Here is a 20,350-nt window from a genome sequence, read left to right on the forward strand (position 1 = left end):
CCTCCACCATTTAAAACCTAACAAGGATTGGTTTGATCAACAGTTAAATATATGTGCCTTGAAAAGGATTTTTAATGGTTTCATTGCTTGTTCCTGCCTCAGATGTGCCCAAGGAACAGAGGCTGCGGGCAGTCCAGGCTGCTATCCTGCTCATGCCAGATGAAAACCGGGAAGTTCTGCAGACGTTACTGTATTTCCTGAGTGATATCTCCTCCGCTCAGATAAACCAAATGACACCTGGGAACCTGGCTGTTTGCTTGGCACCCTCTCTATTCCATCTCAATATCTCCAAGAAAGAGACCTCATCCCCCAGGTATTATTTTCTTCTTATACTAACAGCCTTTATGGAAGGCTCCATGCAATGCCTTGATAATGTTGTATATTGCTGCTGCACTTTTGTTCTTTTTCAGCCTGTCTTATACTTACTTATGCAATGTCTTTTGCAGGGTCATGCACAGAAGAGGAACATCTGGGAAGCCTGGGCATAAGGACCTTAGTGAGAACCTGGCAGCCACTCAAGGGTTGTTGCATATGATAACTGAATGCAAGAAACTTTTCCAGGTCAGTGATTCCCTGGGTTCCGCCCCACAACGACAGACCAATTGCCCGGCCCTATTAAAATGTTCATTGCAGCTGGAAGCACATGTATAAATGTTAAATGGATAAAAGTGCTGTTCGAAGCACCTTTGCTGTTTACATTCATTATTTTTTTTTTAAACATTTTAAGGGAAGTATGTACTATTAATATGAATGAATTGTGTTACAACATCGCCACCTGCTGGTCAGTTTCCAACTGTGATTGAGTCAAGAAAAGAAAGAAATAGGGCTGTTGTAATGTTTGCTTGTTTAGGAAAGATGCGAGAAGAGTTATCTGATGTTTTTCCTAAATAGAGCAACATCAGAACATGTCTTTGTTTCCTCTGATAATTTCCAACACTGGATCACTGTCTGAAACTGACCAGTAGATGGTGTTAGTGTAACAAAATTCATTCATATTAACAGTACAAATTTTCCTTAATATCTTGGAATCTTAAAAAAAAATAATGTAAATTGCTAAAGTGCTTAGAAAAGTAGTTTTATCCATTTAACATTCTCTTATTTTAATGTTTACTTATCCTTTAATGAGTTATAATTGTAGTTGCCCAATATGTGCATTTATACAGTATTAGGGTAGTGGTAGCAACATGCTCATTACTTTGGTACCTTCACTCACAATATGCCATGTACTGTTCCATAGATTCCTCATGACATGATGCTGCAGTCGCGCAATTCGTACGTAGCTGCGGATGCTCATCCTTTGTCCTTGGAAGAACTTGCTGGGGTCTCAGAGGGGGAACCCCAAGAGTTATCATCTGTCCTGGATAACAGTATTCAGAGTCTCCTTCAGGAGTCTGTAGAGCGCTTCAAAGGGTGGGTGACCATGTCCAGCCCAGAGAATACAGAATTGTCTTGTAAGAAGGTAAGATATAAAACTACTACTATCCCCAGTTTTTTATTTTTTGTAACTTGCATTTAATTTACTGAATGCCCTTGCCCTTTTATCGGTAGCTTGGGGACGGAAACCCTCTGCGTGTGTGGAAGGTGTCAACCGAAGTGGAAGCTCCTCCCAGTTCTCTGCTGCACCGCGTGCTACGAGAGAGACACCTTTGGGATGATGATCTCCTTCAGGGGAAGGTGTTGGAGACCCTGGGGCAAAACACTGAGATCTTTCATTACGTTACTGACACTATGGCCCCTCATCCACGGAGGCAGTTTCTCGTACTCAGGTATGGCTGAATTCACCAGACGCTGTAGTCACGTTATCCAATATAGGAGCAGGATGTCAGGCCTTTTTACTCTGGGTCATTTCTTAGGCTATAGGCTAATATGAAACAAAACTGATGCTGAATGCTCATGGCTTTATAACTAATAAAGTGTTGCTCATTCTACAGGAAGTGGCGGACTGACCTACCTAGAGGAGGCTGCCTGCTTGTGTCCACATCTATTGACCACAGCACCAGGCAGCTGGATGAAGGAGTACAAGCTGTCATATTGAGCTCCCAGTATCTTATGGAGCCATGTGGAATGGGGAGATCTAAGCTAACGTACATCTGCCGGACTGACCTACGGTAATAGCCTTTTACACTATTATAAAAGAGACAATATCAAGGGGCAGAGGATATATCAAGGGGCAGGAGCTATTGTAGATTAGTAGACCTTAAAAAAGAAAAATGGATGAAATTGTTCAGGGTGCTTTTGTAAGCACTTTTGCAATTTATACTGTTTATTTTTTTCCCGTTTCAAAGTTTTTATTAATTGCTAATATAATGAACGCCACCTGCTGGTCAGTACTGTACAGTCATAGGGATATACCGTCAGAAGGAAACCAGAGAAGTGTTCTGCTGTTCATCTGCTCAGAAAAGAAATCGGATGCCCTTTCCCGTTGCCTTCCTAAGCAGAGCAACATCAGAACATGTTTTCCTTCTGAAAGTGTTTCACTTAGACTAAAAGTTACGTGAACTCACCAATATAATCATTATATTGGCAGTTAATAAAAACTTAAATAGCTCTGAAACTGAAAAAAAATCTAATATAGATTGCCAAAGTGCAAGTTTTTTTTTAGGGTTTACTTATCTTTTAGACAGAAGGTGCCCAGCTCTAAGCCATTTAGCTGTACATTATCTTGCATTTGTCATACATAAATAAAGGGCACAACACTTTTCCCAGGTGCAGTAACCCATAACAGCCAATGAGATGTTTGTTTTAAAAAGGTACTGGTGTAGGCGACTATACCTGTAACTAACTTTGCACTTTATTTCACATTTTCTAGTACTGTATTTTACTGAAAAATGTAAAATTTCTCCTGTTTTGATTAGGGGCCGATCCCCCGATTGGTACAACAAAGTCTTTGGACACCTGTGTGCCATGGAAATTGCACGGATTCGGAACTCTTTCCCTCCACTTAATCCATGTGGGCCGGAGACACAACTGTGAAGAATGGGCAGGTGTTTCATCCAGTAAAAAGATGTTCAGCTGTGCCCAACATCAGTGCCTAACACTAGTAACCTTACCTGTGTATGTTACAAACAGAGCTAATTGAATCCCCGTGCCATGTCCAGAATGGAACCATTGCTCTTGGTGTGTCGTATCTAGAGTGGATGTAGTTCCAAATCAGTTGTACAGATCATTTTATGAGAACGTCTGCCTGAGGAGAACATGGTCAACATGGCAGTGATAGATTCCATGGAATGGGGAAGAATATGGTCTGCACAGGCCAGAGAAATAGAGGATAATGCATCTGTCTGAAGTGCTTGGTTGGCAGAGGCAGGGGAACAAGACAGCGTTGCATAAAGCATCCATCAGAGGAAACCTGGTCTGCTCAGATGTGAGGAATAGAAGACTCTACGGTGAACCCAACTGCCTGTCAGCCTGTTCACGAACAGGGCAGTAACATGTATGATGTATAAACACAAGGAGGAGGAGATGTTTCAAGCTGCCATGTCATTGGACTAAACCCTAATAATAATGGAATATACAGAGACAGAGAGAGTTTTTATCGGAAAGCGCTTGTGGACTTGTATCGTTCTGCTGGCGGCTTTTATCTATAATGACCGCAGTCGCACAAACCAAGAACACTTGCACTGCTTTTTCAGGAAGGCATTAACTAGGATCAGTATTATTTTGAAATAAGTGATTATATTTTTATCTGTGTCTTTATGTGTTTTAACTCAGCGATACCTGTAAGCAGGCTTTATATGTCTGTCCAGTCAGTGTTTGGCCTTTAGTCAGGGCACAATGTCATAGGTGGTGGTGGGGTGTCTGGGTGGGGGTGCAGTTGAATAGTAAGGCTTTGACCAGGTCAGATGCAGAGCATTGGTCTGTGTGTGTCTGTGCCTTATACATGTCTAAATATTTATGGTACCTGCTTAAGAGTAGAACAGAGTAGTTATAGCATGGATCATGGCTCAGCAGTTGCTGTTTAGGGAGTCGCACTATGGCATAGACTATGCCTTGGCTATACCTCTCCAGATAAATCTTTGCACACTGGGTTTGCTGGAGAGAAATCCATTTTAAATGAACGGGTTGCCACATTGGCACTACATAATAGGTGGAATTGCTAGTGAAATGACAAATAGAATTGTATAATGCCCAATGGGGAACTCTAGATTCCTTAAAGCTAAGTACAGGGATTGGGTAGATATTTGAAGGAACATGTTGACACATCTGCATCTAAATGGCACAACTGATGTTTAGTATAATAGATCCCTGTGCACCGGAGACACTGCCAGTACATTGCTACGCACAGTTTTATTACAGTGACCCTACATGGGCCATTAGAACAATTCATGACAGGGTGGTAATGCCACTGCAGATATTTCCATTGACAGCTGCCTCTTCCACAAAAGCCAGGGCAGAGCTTTAACAGGTCATTGACATTTCTGGGCAGGTGTCTCCTGCAGGGGAGCGGGCGAGGGTTAAGAGATTACCCTTACAAAAATGTTACTTTCCTTAGCACCGATTCTGTTGTGTTAGCAGTCAGGACTTTATAGCTATGCAATGGGCAAACTCTGCAAGTAGGATATTGCTTAGTATGTTTGTGTGAGGATATTGCATGTGTTAGATGCTTCGGTGGTGATGGGGACCATAATTCTCCAGTACTGTAAACTGCTTTTTTTAAAACCTGCTTTAAAGGGCCAGTAACACCAGTGTTAGTGCTCAGTGCTGCTGCTGAGCTGTTCTGAGCACTTGCACCTTATTAATCAGAATGATGTTCTATGGGAGAGTTTTGAAAAATAGGGGAAATCCTTCAGTAGATGGCACAGTATCTTTTTAAATGTCTTTATTTAGTAGGGCTTTCTGGCTCAAGTTGTCAATATGCATTATTTAAAGCTCCATTAAAAACAATAGGATTTGAGAGTAGATGGGTTGAAAGGGTGATTGGAAATACTGTGCAGTAAATGTGCTCCATGGGGTAACTATCGGGGAGCTGCCCTTGTGACTGAGGGGGGATCTGGTAGGGACTGGCAGAATGGTATTTTGCAGGTTGCGCTTGTAGAGAGAGTATTTGGTTTGGCAGCAAGGGGGCCTTGGGTTTGTGGGGGGCCCACGGCAATAAGTAAGGTTACACACCCCCACCCTGGGATGCAAATGGATACGTCCAACATATATGAATATTACTTTCTGCGCAGGTGTTACTGGCCCTCATTCAGTCTAGGAGCAATCATAGCAATAGTCGATGATCCACTCACTTTTGTGACCGAGTTGAGCCTCAGATTTGGGGATAAATTTGCCTTTCTCATAAGCCAAATGTCTAAAGGTGATTTTGTTCTATAAATAATGTACAGTTAAATGATAATATATTGTTTTTATACTGTTCTGCCACCAGATGACTGTGCCGGCTACAGCACAGTCTTAGCAATGTTTTTATTTAAGGGAAGTTTTGTAATATAATCTGCTTTTATTGACAGGAGATATAATATAATCCCCCAAAATATCGATCTTTCTGGTGTCCGTGTTTGTTTCGTGCCTGTGCTCCTGTAGTTCTATACTAGTCTCTGATTTATAGCTGCCAGAGTCTCTGGGGAAGCACCGGTCATTTGTACAGAATGGAATAAAAACGTGGGGCTTACTGAGGCTGAATGGCCTTATGTGTGTGATACATTACCAGCCCTGCCATGCCACCCCATAATAACATTGCATGCAAAATGTTACCCTCTGCCTCTCTGATAAAGAATTCTTCATTTATATGGCACAGTGTATGGCCTGGGATAAGTTTGGCCCCCATTAGTTAACCTTCTGCTGACTAGATTCTGTTCTCCTAATTCAGCCCCTTATGGCTCGACAACAGGACAGACATGGTTTGCTTGTTAGTATCCTGGGCTTGACAAGTAGTGCCCTGCAGGTATCATAGGTACGACTCTAAATTATTATTTTTTTTTTTTCGTTTGCACTTGTGCTCTCATGTAAGATATGATCTCATATAATTACTCTCGGCAGTTCCGGAAAGAGTACAGTTTCCAACATCCATGCATAAGTTAAGGCAGTGATCCCCAACCAGTGGCTCAGGAGCAACATGTCACTCACCAACCCCTTGGATGTTGCTCCCAGTGCCCCCAAACCAGGTAGTTATTTTTGAATTCCTGACTTGGAGGCAAGTTTTTGTTGCATAAAAACCAGGTGTACTGCCAAACAGAACCTCCTGTAGGCTACCAATCCACATAGGGGCTACCAAATAGCCAACCACAGCCCTTATTTGGCACCCAAGGAATTTATTTTATGCAATTTTTTTTACATTTGATAGTGGCTCAGGGGTAATAAAGGTTGGCGTTGGGGACTCCCAAGTAGCTGTTAAAGAACTAGTGCGAGTTCTTACTCACACAGTAAGGTTCCCACTATGGGCTTTATCAATAGACGCAGCAGACTTGCCACTGCCGGATTATGGGGCAAACTGCATTCAGAATTATCCTTTACACACTCTTCATAAATTACTTCTATACACTTGCAGTTTGTACTGTGGGCACCATCAAATAGGAAGGCTGATGAAAATCCACATGACCATCAAGGTTTTTCCTTTTGTGTATATTCCATTCATCTAGATCAGTGATCCCCAACCAGTGGCTCAACATGTTGCTGACCAACCCCTTGGATGTTGCTCCCAGTGGCCTCAAAGGAGGTGCTTATTTTTGAATTCCGGGCTTTGAGGCAAGTTTTTTTCTACAGAAAACTAATAGAGCCTCCTGTAGGCTGCCAGTCCACATAGGAGCTACCAAATAGCCAATCACAGCCCTTATTTGGCACCCTAATTACGCTTTTTCATGCTTGTTAAACAGCAGAAATGTTGCAATTTGAGCCATAAATTGCTGGTGTCTCAGCAGGACCAGCTTAGATTGAGACTTAGCAAATGGCACAATTTGATAACACTAATTGCTGGTGTCTCAAAGCTAATGCCCAGAAAAAACATCTGCTAAGTCATCAAACTGTAACATGCTACTTTGAATATAAGGGGGAGCGTGCTCAGTTGGTTTGTTCAGACTGAAAATGTCACCTTCTTAGCAGATTCATGGACAAAAGTGAGAGGAGCCGCAACCCACCTACACTCCCACAGCTATCATTGGGGGTGTGAGCCCAAACAAATGGTATTGGCCCATCCCCTTGTATAGCCTCATCACACAATGTCTGTCCGTATGCCATGCATGGTATTTAAACTTTTAGCCCCCCCACCACCAAGCAGGGGGAGGAGTTTCATTCATTCCAAGGTTATTGCAGTCGCATAGTGTATTGATAGCTTTGTCACTTGCAAAGACACAAAATATCACTTTTTCATCTGCTAAAAAAAACTACAATATATTTATTATACTGTAAATATACTACACTTACTGTATTAGGGGAAGCAAACCCCTCAGTCAATGTTGGGGAAGAGGGCCCGGTGATGTTCTAAAAAGTGCAAGTTTCTTTTCTCAAAGCTTGAACCAATAGGTTTCTAAGCATATGGGTGGAGGGCAGATATTATATTTTAAAGGGGGCCCTGGGGAATGCAGGTTACTCCCCTGATTTTTATTACCGCCACGGATTCTATAACAACTTTATCTGCAGTAAAATTCAGATGAGTTTGAAAGATCATAATCATCTTAATAAAATTAAATCAGTGCCGGCTACTGACTGGCCTCACAATTGGGAGAGTCTGATGATCTGCTTTGAAAAGAGAAGAATCATCTCAAGTGTCCTTGATCTTTTCTAAGCAGAGCAATATTAGAAGACTTTACTTTTCTTCTTCTGAAAGTTTCTCCCGACTGTCAGGTCTGTTGGCAGAACTGACCAGCAGGTGGTGCTGTTGTTTCACTGTCATTGCTTTACCCCTTTACAAACCGCTTATATCTTCAAAAGGAGAGAAAAAAAAATACAAAGGTAATTGCAAAAGTGGATCAGCTTCACATTCATTTGTTTTGAGGGTTTACATTTTAAGGCAGGACAGGAAGTGCATCTAAAAAGGGCTTTGCAATTAACAACAAAAAAAGTTACAGTTGTGGAAAGTACCAAAGAAATATATTATATAAACATCAGTAATGTCCATCCTGCTGCCCTTCCCTAAGTCCCCCCCCAGAACCCTATAACAGTCTTCCTGCACCAGTATTAACCAATCAGTATAGCTGAGAAGCTTTAAATGTCAATTGACTGACCAGAGCACAGATTGTGCTTACTGGGTTTTTGGCTTCTGCTGCATATCATTGCCATATTGTGCGTACTGTGTGTGTACTGTTAATGGTTACAGATACAGGTGCTTTTGTTTTCACAGCAGATTCTTGGCAGTTTCTTTTCCATGGCAGTGTATCCAGAGAGGCCATTTCCAACACCCTCGTGCTCCGAGCGGGCAGCACACTAAATGCCTTGTGAGAGGTATTGTCTAATTATTGCCTTATCACAAAGAATTTATAAATATATATACACAAACAGGTCCATCGTACAAATTGCTCCAATATTCTCCTGCCATGGTGTCCAGCAATGCTGTATATTCAGTACATTGGTCTGGGCTGCTTGGCAGTTCTTTAATTGTGCTGGTATGTAACACCACCCAGCTTCCTTCCCTTGTCGGACACCATATACACTGCAGACATTGCTGCCTGTTGCTTCCTGAGAGGACTGTCTCCTTGCTATCCCCGTGGAACACCTTGGTGGCCATTGTTTAAAATTACTTTTTCAAATGGGCCATTTACTGTCAGCACCTTGTGTTTCAGGGTTCACGTTAAGGTTTGTGTGTTAGAATTGTGGCACCCCACTATCAGCAGCATCCATGGTGGGGGTGGAACATTGCTTTTATGGTGCTGTCTCATCGTCCTGCAACTCCTGGTTGGATAACCACGCCTTTATGAAAAGCCCGGTCGCTGTGTGAGTGGAATGGTACCATTTCAGTACTCCTGCCAGAGGGTGTGCGAGTTCCTATGCGAGAACTTAGGGTGTGTCAGACTGTGTTCATTTGTATTGATACCAGTGTAAAGCTCTTGCTGGACTCTTGCCTTTTGCTCTGTAGACACTGTTTTAGCTTCTCCTGGAAAGAGGAGGTGGTGAGTGTGTACAATATGGGGTTCAGAGCACTGTTAATAGGCAGGATGAAGATCACAATCCATGAAGTGATGGTGCCTGCAGAGAAGAAATGAAGAAGAATATTATAATTGGGGTTACTGCTTCCACATTCCCAAGCAGAAGACTGTTGGCTGGTTATCCATGGTCCTAGTAGTTGCCTCCTTACTGGAAACCAGACTACTCTCAGCCACCAAGATATTGTTTATAATGTCACATGTTCCACTCTTATTCCCATGAGCCAAACCTTATGGCCACTAGAAATATTAGTAAATTGCTTCTTAGAGCAGGTGTTTTACTAGTCAGAAGGCATTCTCCTTTATAATAGCAACTCTTGGACATGGGCAGTGCTACTGCCTGGGTCGGTCTGGTCTGTTCCACAATATGGAATGAGACTGAGACGCATGAAAATGCATGAGCTCACTGATTTAATTCCATTCTGACTGGTTGCACCCAAGAGCTTTCATATCTGCATCAGATGTGTTTATTGAGTATTCAAAATACAATATAAAGTGGACCTGTCACCCAGGCATAAAGACCTTTATAATAAAAGTCATTTGCAAAATAAACATGAAATCCAATTTCTTATTTTATTAAAACCTTTTAAAAATGTATTTAAAAATCTAAACTGTCAATTATATATTGTCTGCCTCACCTTTATACCTCTGGCATTGGGGGGCAGTCAATTACTTTCACTTTCCATTCAGCACTTCCTAGAGGTCACTGCACTTCTCTCATTCCCCTCCTCAAAGTCTAAAACTGTGCATGGGCAATAGGTCCCCTATTCTGGCATGTACACAAGTTTTTGGGGTGCCTTAATAACAGTGTCCACAAAATGGCACCTGCCTGCTGGCTATTATTCTAAACAAGATTTTAATAATTTATAGTAATTTATTTTGCCCAACTAACATGATAGCAAAGATTTTGGAATTATTTTTTAGGGTGACAGGTCCCCTAATGGAGACATTGCCCATTGAACTGGTAACAAACACCACTGTGTAAGATCCCTAGTAGATGTATGAAAGTGGCAGAAATGAAGCTTGGCTGAAGCAGAGTAAATAAAACATCTATAAATCTTTACCTCTTATACATAAGATCCTAAACTGTGGAGCTAGACCCATATGGTGGGTCCAAAGCAGTTGATTGGGGGGCTCAGTCTGAAGGCAAGTTATTGTACGATGCCTTGGATTCTCTCGTAACTATAGCCGGATGACTGATCATTGCTTTCATTGCTCCAGTTAGGAGTTAATGTATATAATATTAGAAAGCCCATCCCCACACATCCCCCTTGTACCTGGAATCTCTGCTTCCGTGAGAGAAACTGCTTTTAGTAAGAAGATAGGGATCCAGCAGAGAGCATCGGTGAAAACTATGAAGAAGAACCTCTTGGCAATGGTGACCTCTCGTGACAGGACGCTGCGTTCTGCTGTTTTGGCTCCAGTCTTATGAATGGAGTAGAACATGCTGCTGTAGGAGAAGACGATGGTGACGAAAGCCAGTAAGTTCAGTCCTGGGTAAGAGAAAAGAGACATGTTATCTTGAGAGAATTCAGTGGCTTGCATCCATACATGTTCCTTCTAACCTTGCCAATGTGTCAACCTCAGTGTCCCACCAGGATACCAGGAAAACTCCCAGTGGGCCCAGGTGTCTGGGCGGTTCTGCTTACCCAACCATTTGCCTAGTATGCCTTTACCATGGTCATTCCTTAATTCTATATGAGAAGAAACAGAAGAAATGGAGGAAAGGATAGATAATAGTGTGTAAAATAAGTAATTAAGAGACAGGGAGAGTGGGCCCAAGGTCTAAGGTTCTCTGGTGGGCCATTGGCACCCCAGTCCAACACTAGTCAGCCTTGTCTCCTCTAATGAACTGGACACGAGGGAACCCTGGAATTACCTGTAGCCTGGACCTATTGATAAGTCCAGGGTTTCCTTACCAGGTTGTATCTATAGCCATGACTGACTTGGGACAAAAGTGCCAAATTTTAACAGGTGTCCTGATTGTAATGTACTGTCGTAAGCAATACAAAGCTTGACCCATTTATTGTTACTCTTAACAATCAGGAGAGTGCAACTAACTGGTGAGATGTTTGATAGCAAAAATCTTATTCGTTGCCTGGAGCAAAGCTTGTGCCTGTTATTATTTCTTCCCATACACTGAAAATGATAAAGGATATTAAATTTAGTTTTTTTAACCTGCAGAAATTAAATTGATTTGTATCAAATCAGTGGCTCTTACTATTTGTGTATTATTTAAAGTAGAGTGTAATTACTGTGCACCTACCTTGCTAATAGTATAACAAGGTTTGGTGGGACCCATCAGTGAATACCCCATAAATTCAGTATTCAGAGCTCACTTACATAAGGGGGCTTGTGTGATTATACATCTTGCCACCAGATGGCGCTCTCGTCAAGCAGTACGGTATTGGCTTATATTTGTTGGTGCTGATGTTCTCTAGATATCACTGTGCTCATGCAAATAGCCAAATAGGAACCGCTCATACAGCTTGCCATAGGAAAAGGTCTAACACACAATTTTTATTTGGCCACAGAGAGTGTAACTGAATGAAAGCGTTTCAGGCAGTCCAGCCACCCTTCATCAGAGACTCTCTGTGAACGATTGGGCACTGACACTCATTCTGACTGGGAGCCAATTAAATCATTTGTGTGTAGGACAATAAGGAAATAGCCACATTTCTCCTTTATTTTGAATTCCTTTATAACAGCTGAGCCAAGAAGCTTCGGCACCCAAGACAAGGCTCTGCCTTTCGGCACCCAGACCCCAGTGGTCCTACCACACAATTATTCCTGTCCAGAACAGTTATCAGCACACAGGGACAGGGAGAAAAGAGACGGGGGGCGAGGGCAGACAAGGAGCTGGTCTAATAAATAGCTGCTCTAAACATTTTCCCTCTTTTCCTTTTTCAAAACTTTTTGTGCCTTAGGCAGTTGTTTTGGTCCCTGTTCTGCTCTGACTATTACAATTTCTCTTATTGCCCTTGCTGTAGAACATTTTCATTTTTATCATGCCTTCCATTTTTATCCCCATTCTACCCCCTCTCTCTCTTGCTCTAGCTTTTGGCTGTTTTCTGTCCTGCCCTTAAATGTCTCTTTTGCTTTGTCTTCTGCTCCTTGGGGGAAGGAGAGTGTCCATGGCCCAAACCAGAGCAGCTCTAGCTTTGTCCTGTAGTACCCAGTCTGCCAGGGGAAGCTGGGAGTTCCACAGCATCTAAGGAACCACTGGGCGCCAACCCCTGCTCTGTTTCTAAGCTCATATGACTGGCAAGCAGCACAGTCTGAAGGCCTGAATGCATATAAATGGCAGCACTCATTTTTATTCCCATAGCATGTCAGGGGTGATATAGATATGTATTGATTGCAGATTATATTACTGATGCACTGGGATCCTGTCTTTATTGCCATTGTGCTTCATTTATTAATGGGCAAATATAGTATAGTATATAGTATAGTATAGTATATAGTATATAGTATATAGTATAGTATATAGTATAGTATAGTATAGCAAATATATTAAATAACCCGCTATTACTCTTCATTAGCCAAAGGCTCCGGCACAAGCGTGTGTAGTCATACTGTTTGTCTTAATTATCTTCATCCCTTATTGTTAACAGAACAACATTGCTATAATCAATTGCTAATTTCCATCCCCTTATTTGTAACATATTCTTAGCTCAAATCCTCCAAATGAGTATTTGCCAATCTGTAATTCTACTCTGCCCCAAATGGAGTCTTCTCTGCCAATTTCCTCTCCGACTGCACTGAGATGGCAGTTGCTAGTTGGTAGTGCCAGGGGTCAACAGACTTATTTATTTCAATAATAATCCACGGTGTTACTACTGTTCTAGCTGCCAAGTGGGTTGGATGTGTAAATATATATAAATATAACAAGAATGTTTGCAGCCACCTGGATAATGTCAGTAGTACTGTTCTGTTCTGTTGTGGGAGGCCCTGGGGGGAATGCTGCCCTGCTTTAAATAAATGTTAGTGCTTTTGTTAAAGTACAGACTTAGGGTTCATTTACTACTTGCATGGATTTGCAACCTTGCACAGACAGCACTGTAATACTAAACTGAGCTAGCTAAATCAGATGGGGCCATGATTGTCAGACCTTGTGTTTCCAACCAACACACAATCAAGCGTATGATCACCTATGTACACGTATTCTGTTTACCTTGAATATGAGTCAATAAATATAGTTTCTGCTTCTTACCAAGGAATATGCTCACGGAATATCCCCGGGCTCCGTATTTCTCGGTGCTGTCTGACTGCAGTGGAAAGCAAACCCCATTCCGGCCGTAGAAGTTTCCAAAGGTATCATAACTAAAAAAGGGGATGACCGTGATGAAGAAACCAAGCCCCCAAATGGCAGTCAAAGTGCATAAGGTCTGCCCACGTCCTGCCCGAAAGTGGCTGAATGGAAAGACGATGCATAGGTACTTTTCCAGAGTCATGTAAGTGAGCATCATGACTGATACCTCTGAGGATAGCATTGCCAAGGAGCCCACCAGCTTACACTCCCAGCTCTCCATCCAGGCCTGGGCATGTTTGTTATACTCTCCCTGGAACTTTATATCAAAGGCTCCCAGGCAGAAAAGGTAAAATCCCATAAGGCAGTCTGCACCTGCACAAAAAGAGAAACCATTACATATAAGCAAAAGCCACCAAAATGCTGATATTATGATAGTGTGTAAGCCAACATGACTGGTGATTTTGTCCATAGCAAACAATCAGCAATTAGATCTAAACAGCCACCTACAAGCTATAAACCAAAAGCAAAGATGTGATTGGTTGGTATGGGCAACATCACCGGTAATGTTTGCTTACATCAGTGATCCCCAACTAGTGACTCGGGGGCAACATGTCGCTCACCAACCCCCTTGGATGTTGCTCTCAGTGCCCCCAAACCAGGGAGTTATTTTTTAATTCCTGACTTGGTGGCAAGTTTTGGTTGAATAAAAACAAGATTTCCTACCAAATAAAGCCTCCTGTAAGCTGGTAGTGTGCATAGAGGCTGCCTAATATCCAATCTTAGCCATTATTTGGCTCCTCCATGAACTTTTATGGTGCTTGTGTTGCTCTCCAAGTCTTTTTACATTTGACTGTGTCTCAACGGTTAAGAAAGGTTGGGGACCCCTGACTTACATGCTATTATAAATATGCCCCTTAATGTACAAATCATAGGCTCCCAGAATGAACTGTTATGAGCTATGAATACTGCACTTTCTGTATTTATGAAGGGCAGGTAGTTGGCACATGGATGGACTCTTGCTCATCAAAAGTGCCCTATATTTACCACTAGGGTTGCCACCTTTTTTATACCCTTATACAGGCCTTTGGGTCAGTGGAACAGGAAGGGGCATAATGTGGGGAAACTGGTGAAGTGGTGGGGAAATGGGCAGAGTATAAAGGGGGGGGGGGGGGTCTGGCCTTATAAGGGGTAATCTGGGGAAGGAATGGATTTGTAGGGCATTACAAATTTACTGCCAATTACATTGCCAGTAAAGGGCAGTGAGGGCTCCAGCTCTTATGCCCATAGGTATTGAAAATAAAGCATGTTGGCTTTCAGGCATTCTTGCCGCAATGGGGTGAGCATAGAGGTGGGCAATCCCTGCCTGGCAGCAGCAACATCTTACTCAAAGTATCCCCTTACTCAGTTTCAGCTTATTTTCCCGCTGTTTTGGAACCCTAAGCTGCATGAAAACTCTAAGGTTGTACTGCACCAGCTGAGAGGCACAAACAGCCGATCAATTCATTACTACTCAGCAATGCAGAATGAGGCTTTAATAAGTGTCCAGAATTAATCATGTGGCAACTCTGTCCCTTTAAAATGGAACACCAATATAATCCAGGTGGTGCTGGGATAATGAGTTATTAATTCTGATATGCATTGCATGGCTGCATAGAAACCAGGGCAGTCAGCATAGCACAACAGGTATAAAGCATAGCATAATATAGATATTTTCCTTCAAACTGACTGATTGCAAAGAAAGCAATGGATCAGACTTTGACCCGATACCATGGGGTACCCTGGTACAGCCAGCCCATAAGGTACAGCTTTCCTAGTAGCTTTTATCTTTCTCTTTTATACCTTTGCTGATTTTATACCTGTTTGTTCCTTTTATTAATTACCGGCCTTTACCACATATTTGCTTTTATCTACATAGTAGAATTTATTATTCTAATAAAAACTAGGAAGATTCACATATCGCTTTATTACCCTCTTTTTACAATTGATTCCCTTTGGGTACATCTGGAAAAAGACAATTACTAACACAGTTGCATTAGGCTAAGTGCAGAGGCATTACAAAGTGTCTGTATGGCTTTTGGCTATTTTTGCCCGTCCTAAATCGTTCAAGAAGACAAGAGAAACATGTGGGTGTCCATGATTAAGCTGGAGGTGTGGGATACACATACAGAGCTTGTGCTAACAAAGAATTATCCTTAGGATGACATGTGGGTGCTGAGCACTGGGCACTAACCCAAAGCTTAAGGGCCAGATCACACTGGAATGTGGAACAGCGCAATGCAAAGTAATGGTTGGAATTAGCAGACTAACAATTTTGGATGATAGGAAAGACACCCACTGCCAGGTTTTAGAAACAATGTGCTTTTTAGGGGCATCAAGGAGGGACAAATCCTGCTCCCCAAGAGGCCTCAGTGGGGGATTTAGGGTAGAAGGCACAGGTGCTGGGAATTTATCCAAAGTCAAAACTAGTCCCCCAAGGGTTAAAAGTAGCATGCCTGCTGTTATACCATTACCAACCAGCAGATGGCCCTGTATACATTTACTGTTCTCAGGGTTTTACCAAAACAGGTGCTAAACAGTCACAGTGCAATTGCCTGTACCAACCAACCAAATCTTTGCTTTACTTATCTAACTCGTATTAGACTGATCATAACTAATCAGAAATTGTTGCTGCAGAGTTAAGTGTGTAGGGATCTGCTAAATTTTGTGTGTTATCTATTAACATTCTCATTGGTATATCTAGGAGTATAAGTGTTTGAATGCCTGCGCAGGCCCGGACTGGCAATCTGTGGATTCTGGCAAATGCCATAGTGCTGCTTTAAGATGCCATACAGTGTTGTGCCAACTTTGCCGTGTCCTTAGAAGGGTAGCCAACCTTAAAATTAACTTTTAGTGTGATGTGGACAGCAGCAATATTCCAAGAAAATGTCTATATTTTATTTGCAGTGGTTATGGAAATGGGCTGCAATGTGACAGAAAATAACAAGCAGCAGCAGTGAGATTTTGGCTAAGTACTTTACTAGGGAAGGGAGGCTTGACTTGTCCTTTATTCATATTCCTCTTTATTTTGCACAGATACCAATAACTCTCAGATTTAGAATCCACGTTGGTTCTGTCCCAGCCAGTGTAGCAATGTGTCTGTCTAGCAATGCACTGACATGCACTTGGCACATTCCCTATCTTGTGAATATAAAAGGCTGAACATGGCATGTGTGAGTGTGAATAGCTGGCAGGCAGTTTATAGAAACAAATGCCTCTCTTTAACCTCACTATGAATGGGCACAATGTGGGTTTTTGTATAGCACCTTTTGTAATGCACTTGTTCATCTTGCAAAAAGCCTAATTATAAATGTGTGGAGGTGTGAAAGCAACCGGGGCTCTTTATCCCAACTGGTCTCATTCAATGTTAATGGATTTTTAGACAAGAAAACAGAAGGGTGCGCTCCCATAGCATAAAATCAATGTAGAGTTGCACTTTGAAAGGTTGAAGCACAAGTCGCATATCAAGTATACAGCAGAGCCCAATGCCTTTTGTCAGTCTTCTGACTTCATCAGGGGAATAACAAGTGGTAGTAAGCAAGGGTTATTTAAACCCTATTCCCAAATGGTACCGAAAGCGATGCCAAACACCAAGAGTATTGAGTGCACATGTCAATGTTAATGGATTTTTAACCCCTTTCCTAGGTATTTCTATAATCTTTGTGTCACCAGCAACCATTCCGGAAGGGTTTGGACACTGTAGAACCTTGACTTAATTGACATATTATTAATATTACTTTACTCATGATGACACTTAAGAAAATATTTTTGGGGACTCTCTTTCCTAAATGCCTGAGGGTATAGCAGACCTAGTGCTTTCCGGGGGCTCAGGAATACTGTATAGAGAGTCTTGACTTATGGGCAACTTTAATATCTCTGAGAATTAGGTTTGGGGGCCAGTATGTGATATGAAAGGCTTCAAATCAATACAGTAACGGTCGGTGCTTTTATAACCTTTCATATATGACGTTTTCTATCAGAAGCACAATATTCAGTTATTTCCATATAAGGCAAATTATTGGAAAACTTTGTTTGTTACAAATTCACAGTCTCAAATCTTCCAGCTATGATCTTAAAACAAGTAAACCCATTACTGCCTTTACCATTCCTCTTATCCCACCCTGCCTTAGGCCTATCTATATTGGGGGCACAAATTGGGGCTATAGATCAAATGAAGAGAAGGGTCTTCTATAATAATCAACATTCCCCATCCACAACTCACATAATGAGTGAGGGAGCCCCTAGAGACATGAGGAAAGTGGGAAAGTTAATGCAGGCAGTTAGACACGAAGCAAATCGAACCGGTTACAGCAAAGGGAAGTGAGAGATGACAGTGAGGAAACAGCTGAGAGAGTGAAACCAAAACAGCTGTAACAAGGAAGGCAGCGATGAAATGGGGTTAAATCTCTGCGTACTGAAAGACAACACATATAGTCTCCGAGAATGACAGGAAACTGAAACAACTTAAAAATAGCATGTAAATGATATACGATGCCAGCAGAAAAATGTATGTAAAAAATTAGATTTGTAAATATTGCAAACATTTCGTAAGCAAAACTATGACAAATGAATAACTATGATCTAGAATATAAATGCAATGAATAAGTAAGTTGAGATAGATTTATACTTGTTAGGACAAACCTCCAGTAGAAAATTAAGGTATGAGATGAAATCATTGCAGAAGCATGGGAGGAGGTACAGCGACTTATGGCACAAAATAATATTCTAATCAAAAGGTATAAACCAAGAACAACTGCAATAACCACAAGGATAGGCTTAAGCAAATGCTCCAATAAACTTGCTCAACCAATTTCCAAATGCCACTCTTCCATCTGAAAGGGTTAAAGCCATTTTTATCTATATCTCTGTTTTGTTGTTGCAATTCTAAAACTTTAGCCACATGAGACTCAACCAAACTTTCTAAATCATCAATATAGGTGCAACACTCCTCTCCTACAAGGACGCACACACCTTGTTCAGCTAGGAGATAATCTAAAGCCATACGATTTTGAAGGGCTACTGTACACATTTGGGCAGCATTTGAGTTAAAGGCGATAATATCAACATCACTATTATTAATCAATAGTCCATTATAGTAGCATATATACTGAGCCACTTCATCATTACAAATCCCCACCCAGTCCATGTGGGGGACAAAGACCACACTCCATCACCAGTAGAGAATAATTGTCTCTTACTTATTTTAAGATTAAGAACAACGGAGGGAGGTGGGTGTATTTAAGTTGTATTCTGATTCTGACTGCAGGACTTTTCCTATTGCACACCTTTCTTCTGCTCCTATGGGTAGCCACGCATAAGCTCATTTACCACAGATAAAGTAAATACCCATAGGAAGGATCATTGGAAAATAAGTACCCTGCATCATAACCTAGTGAGCTAAGAATTTTATATTATAATAAACTGGCCCATCCATATAATCTAGATCCAATTCAATACTATCATTTGCCTGTGAATAGCATGGTTCTATTGTTAATGGGTTAGTTATTTTTAATGGGTAAAGTATTCATGTTTCTCCCACAGAGAGGTCTGCTAAAAGCCTTGCCTTGTGGTATCCTGCCATAGCCTAATACAGTTTTTAAGTATACAGATATGGAGAATGTGACGTTCACTGTTGGGTACATATATCAAGGGAGTGTAACCAACAGAATGTGTAAATACATCGCTCCATATTGTATATACTCCTAATCACTGGTTCAACTGACATTGTAAGTCTATACCCCATATTCTTCCCTTTGATCCAACAATATGTTTATATCGCCCCTCTGGGTCCCACAAGTATACTTCCTACTTCTTGAAGTTTTATATGATTCAAATTTCCTTGTTGTTCACACATAACATGTTTTTATTATAGCTGGATTTAATTTCATTTTCTTAATCTCATAATCAATTATATTGTGCTCTACAGGTATCAGATCTTCTCCTTCCCTTAGGGATCATTGTGTCCTTCCAACACATTGTTTATCACGTTTGCAGGTGGCAAGATACACGTACACACATAGTATTACAGTTAATGTAATTCCTGATGCTGTAAGGCTTACCTGTGCAGCGAGCAGAACTGTCAGATTTAACATTGGGAACTCTCTGATCTCAGTAGTTGCAATGAATAGAGGATATTATGGTTGAGAGATCAATGATCTCATTAACAGATATAATCAGTTAAGGGAGTAAAAGGCTTCTGAATTTCTGACTTAACCCCTAAACTTGAATATTGTTCCATTTTACAAATTTATTTCAGTTTGTGGTAAAGATATGATCCAAAGAATAATATTATGATCAGGAGATACAGATAAACAAATTGCTGGATGAAAGGGAAAAGTGTTTAATATAGACTTGGAGACAAGAATGCCAGTTGGCTTAGCCAGTTCCCTATATATATATGATTGTATTATAAGGGGACAGGTTATCACAAGTATCAGGCTTTCAGGAAACCATTATGGAAATTTCTGTAGAAGAAGAATGGATTCTTTAATGAAGATTCAGCCAGCAGTGAGATGCTGCAGGATAATAATATATTACAGTGCTTACTTATTTACCTGGGCTTCACACTGTCTTACTAAGAGGATATCCTAAACAGACAATGCTAGTGAGGCCACAGAGCTTTGAGAACTACTTCTTCTGTATGAGAACCTATATATCAACCTAAGCACACATGCAGTAGGCCCCCTCAACAGAATCTTTTTAAGGAACCCCAAACCATAAAGAACGTGAGCTAATTCTCAATGATACTCAAGTTGCCATCGGTCAGCACCCTCCGTATTCCTGAGCCGTGTTTTTATGCTAATAGATTAGTAGGCACATCAGCCACAAGCAAAATGTCTCTAGCCCACTCAGCAGAACAAGTCTCTTCTGGATGAAAAGAAATATCAGGCTAAATCTGTTGCCATTCACAGACAAGAAAACCAAAGCCCATCCCTCTCTTGAAGCATTGTGCTTGGATTTAAAGCTATGCGCTGATCCTCAATGAACATTT

The 20,350-nt window shown here is 41.4% G+C and overlaps 2 protein-coding genes across 4 annotated transcripts in view; one reads left to right on the forward strand and one right to left on the reverse strand.

Moving 5' to 3' along the window:
* Nucleotides 1–5,478, forward strand: part of stard8 (StAR related lipid transfer domain containing 8) — an 81,607-nt gene extending 76,129 nt beyond the window's left edge. For all 3 annotated transcript variants that reach the window (XM_031892355.1, XM_004916807.4, XM_002938917.5), the window contains 6 exons: nt 103–313; nt 447–561; nt 1,238–1,459; nt 1,549–1,766; nt 1,932–2,108; nt 2,856–5,478. In XM_031892355.1, coding sequence (XP_031748215.1) covers nt 103–313; nt 447–561; nt 1,238–1,459; nt 1,549–1,766; nt 1,932–2,108; nt 2,856–2,973 — 1,061 coding nt within the window. In that variant the 3' untranslated portion in view covers nt 2,974–5,478. The remainder of the gene's footprint in view (nt 1–102; nt 314–446; nt 562–1,237; nt 1,460–1,548; nt 1,767–1,931; nt 2,109–2,855) is intronic.
* Nucleotides 5,479–7,295: 1,817 nt separating this feature from the next.
* LOC100494508 (relaxin receptor 2) overlaps nt 7,296–20,350 on the reverse strand; it is a 137,763-nt gene continuing 124,708 nt past the window's right edge. Inside the window, exons 16-18 of the mRNA XM_002938918.5 lie at nt 13,285–13,695; nt 10,349–10,564; nt 7,296–9,114 (exon numbers count right to left, since the gene is read on the reverse strand). Of these exons, the coding sequence (XP_002938964.2) occupies nt 8,936–9,114; nt 10,349–10,564; nt 13,285–13,695 (806 nt within the window). The 3' untranslated portion in view covers nt 7,296–8,935. The remainder of the gene's footprint in view (nt 9,115–10,348; nt 10,565–13,284; nt 13,696–20,350) is intronic.

This window comes from Xenopus tropicalis, chromosome 8 (assembly GCF_000004195.4).
Source record: "Xenopus tropicalis strain Nigerian chromosome 8, UCB_Xtro_10.0, whole genome shotgun sequence".
NCBI lineage: Eukaryota > Metazoa > Chordata > Amphibia > Anura > Pipidae > Xenopus > Xenopus tropicalis.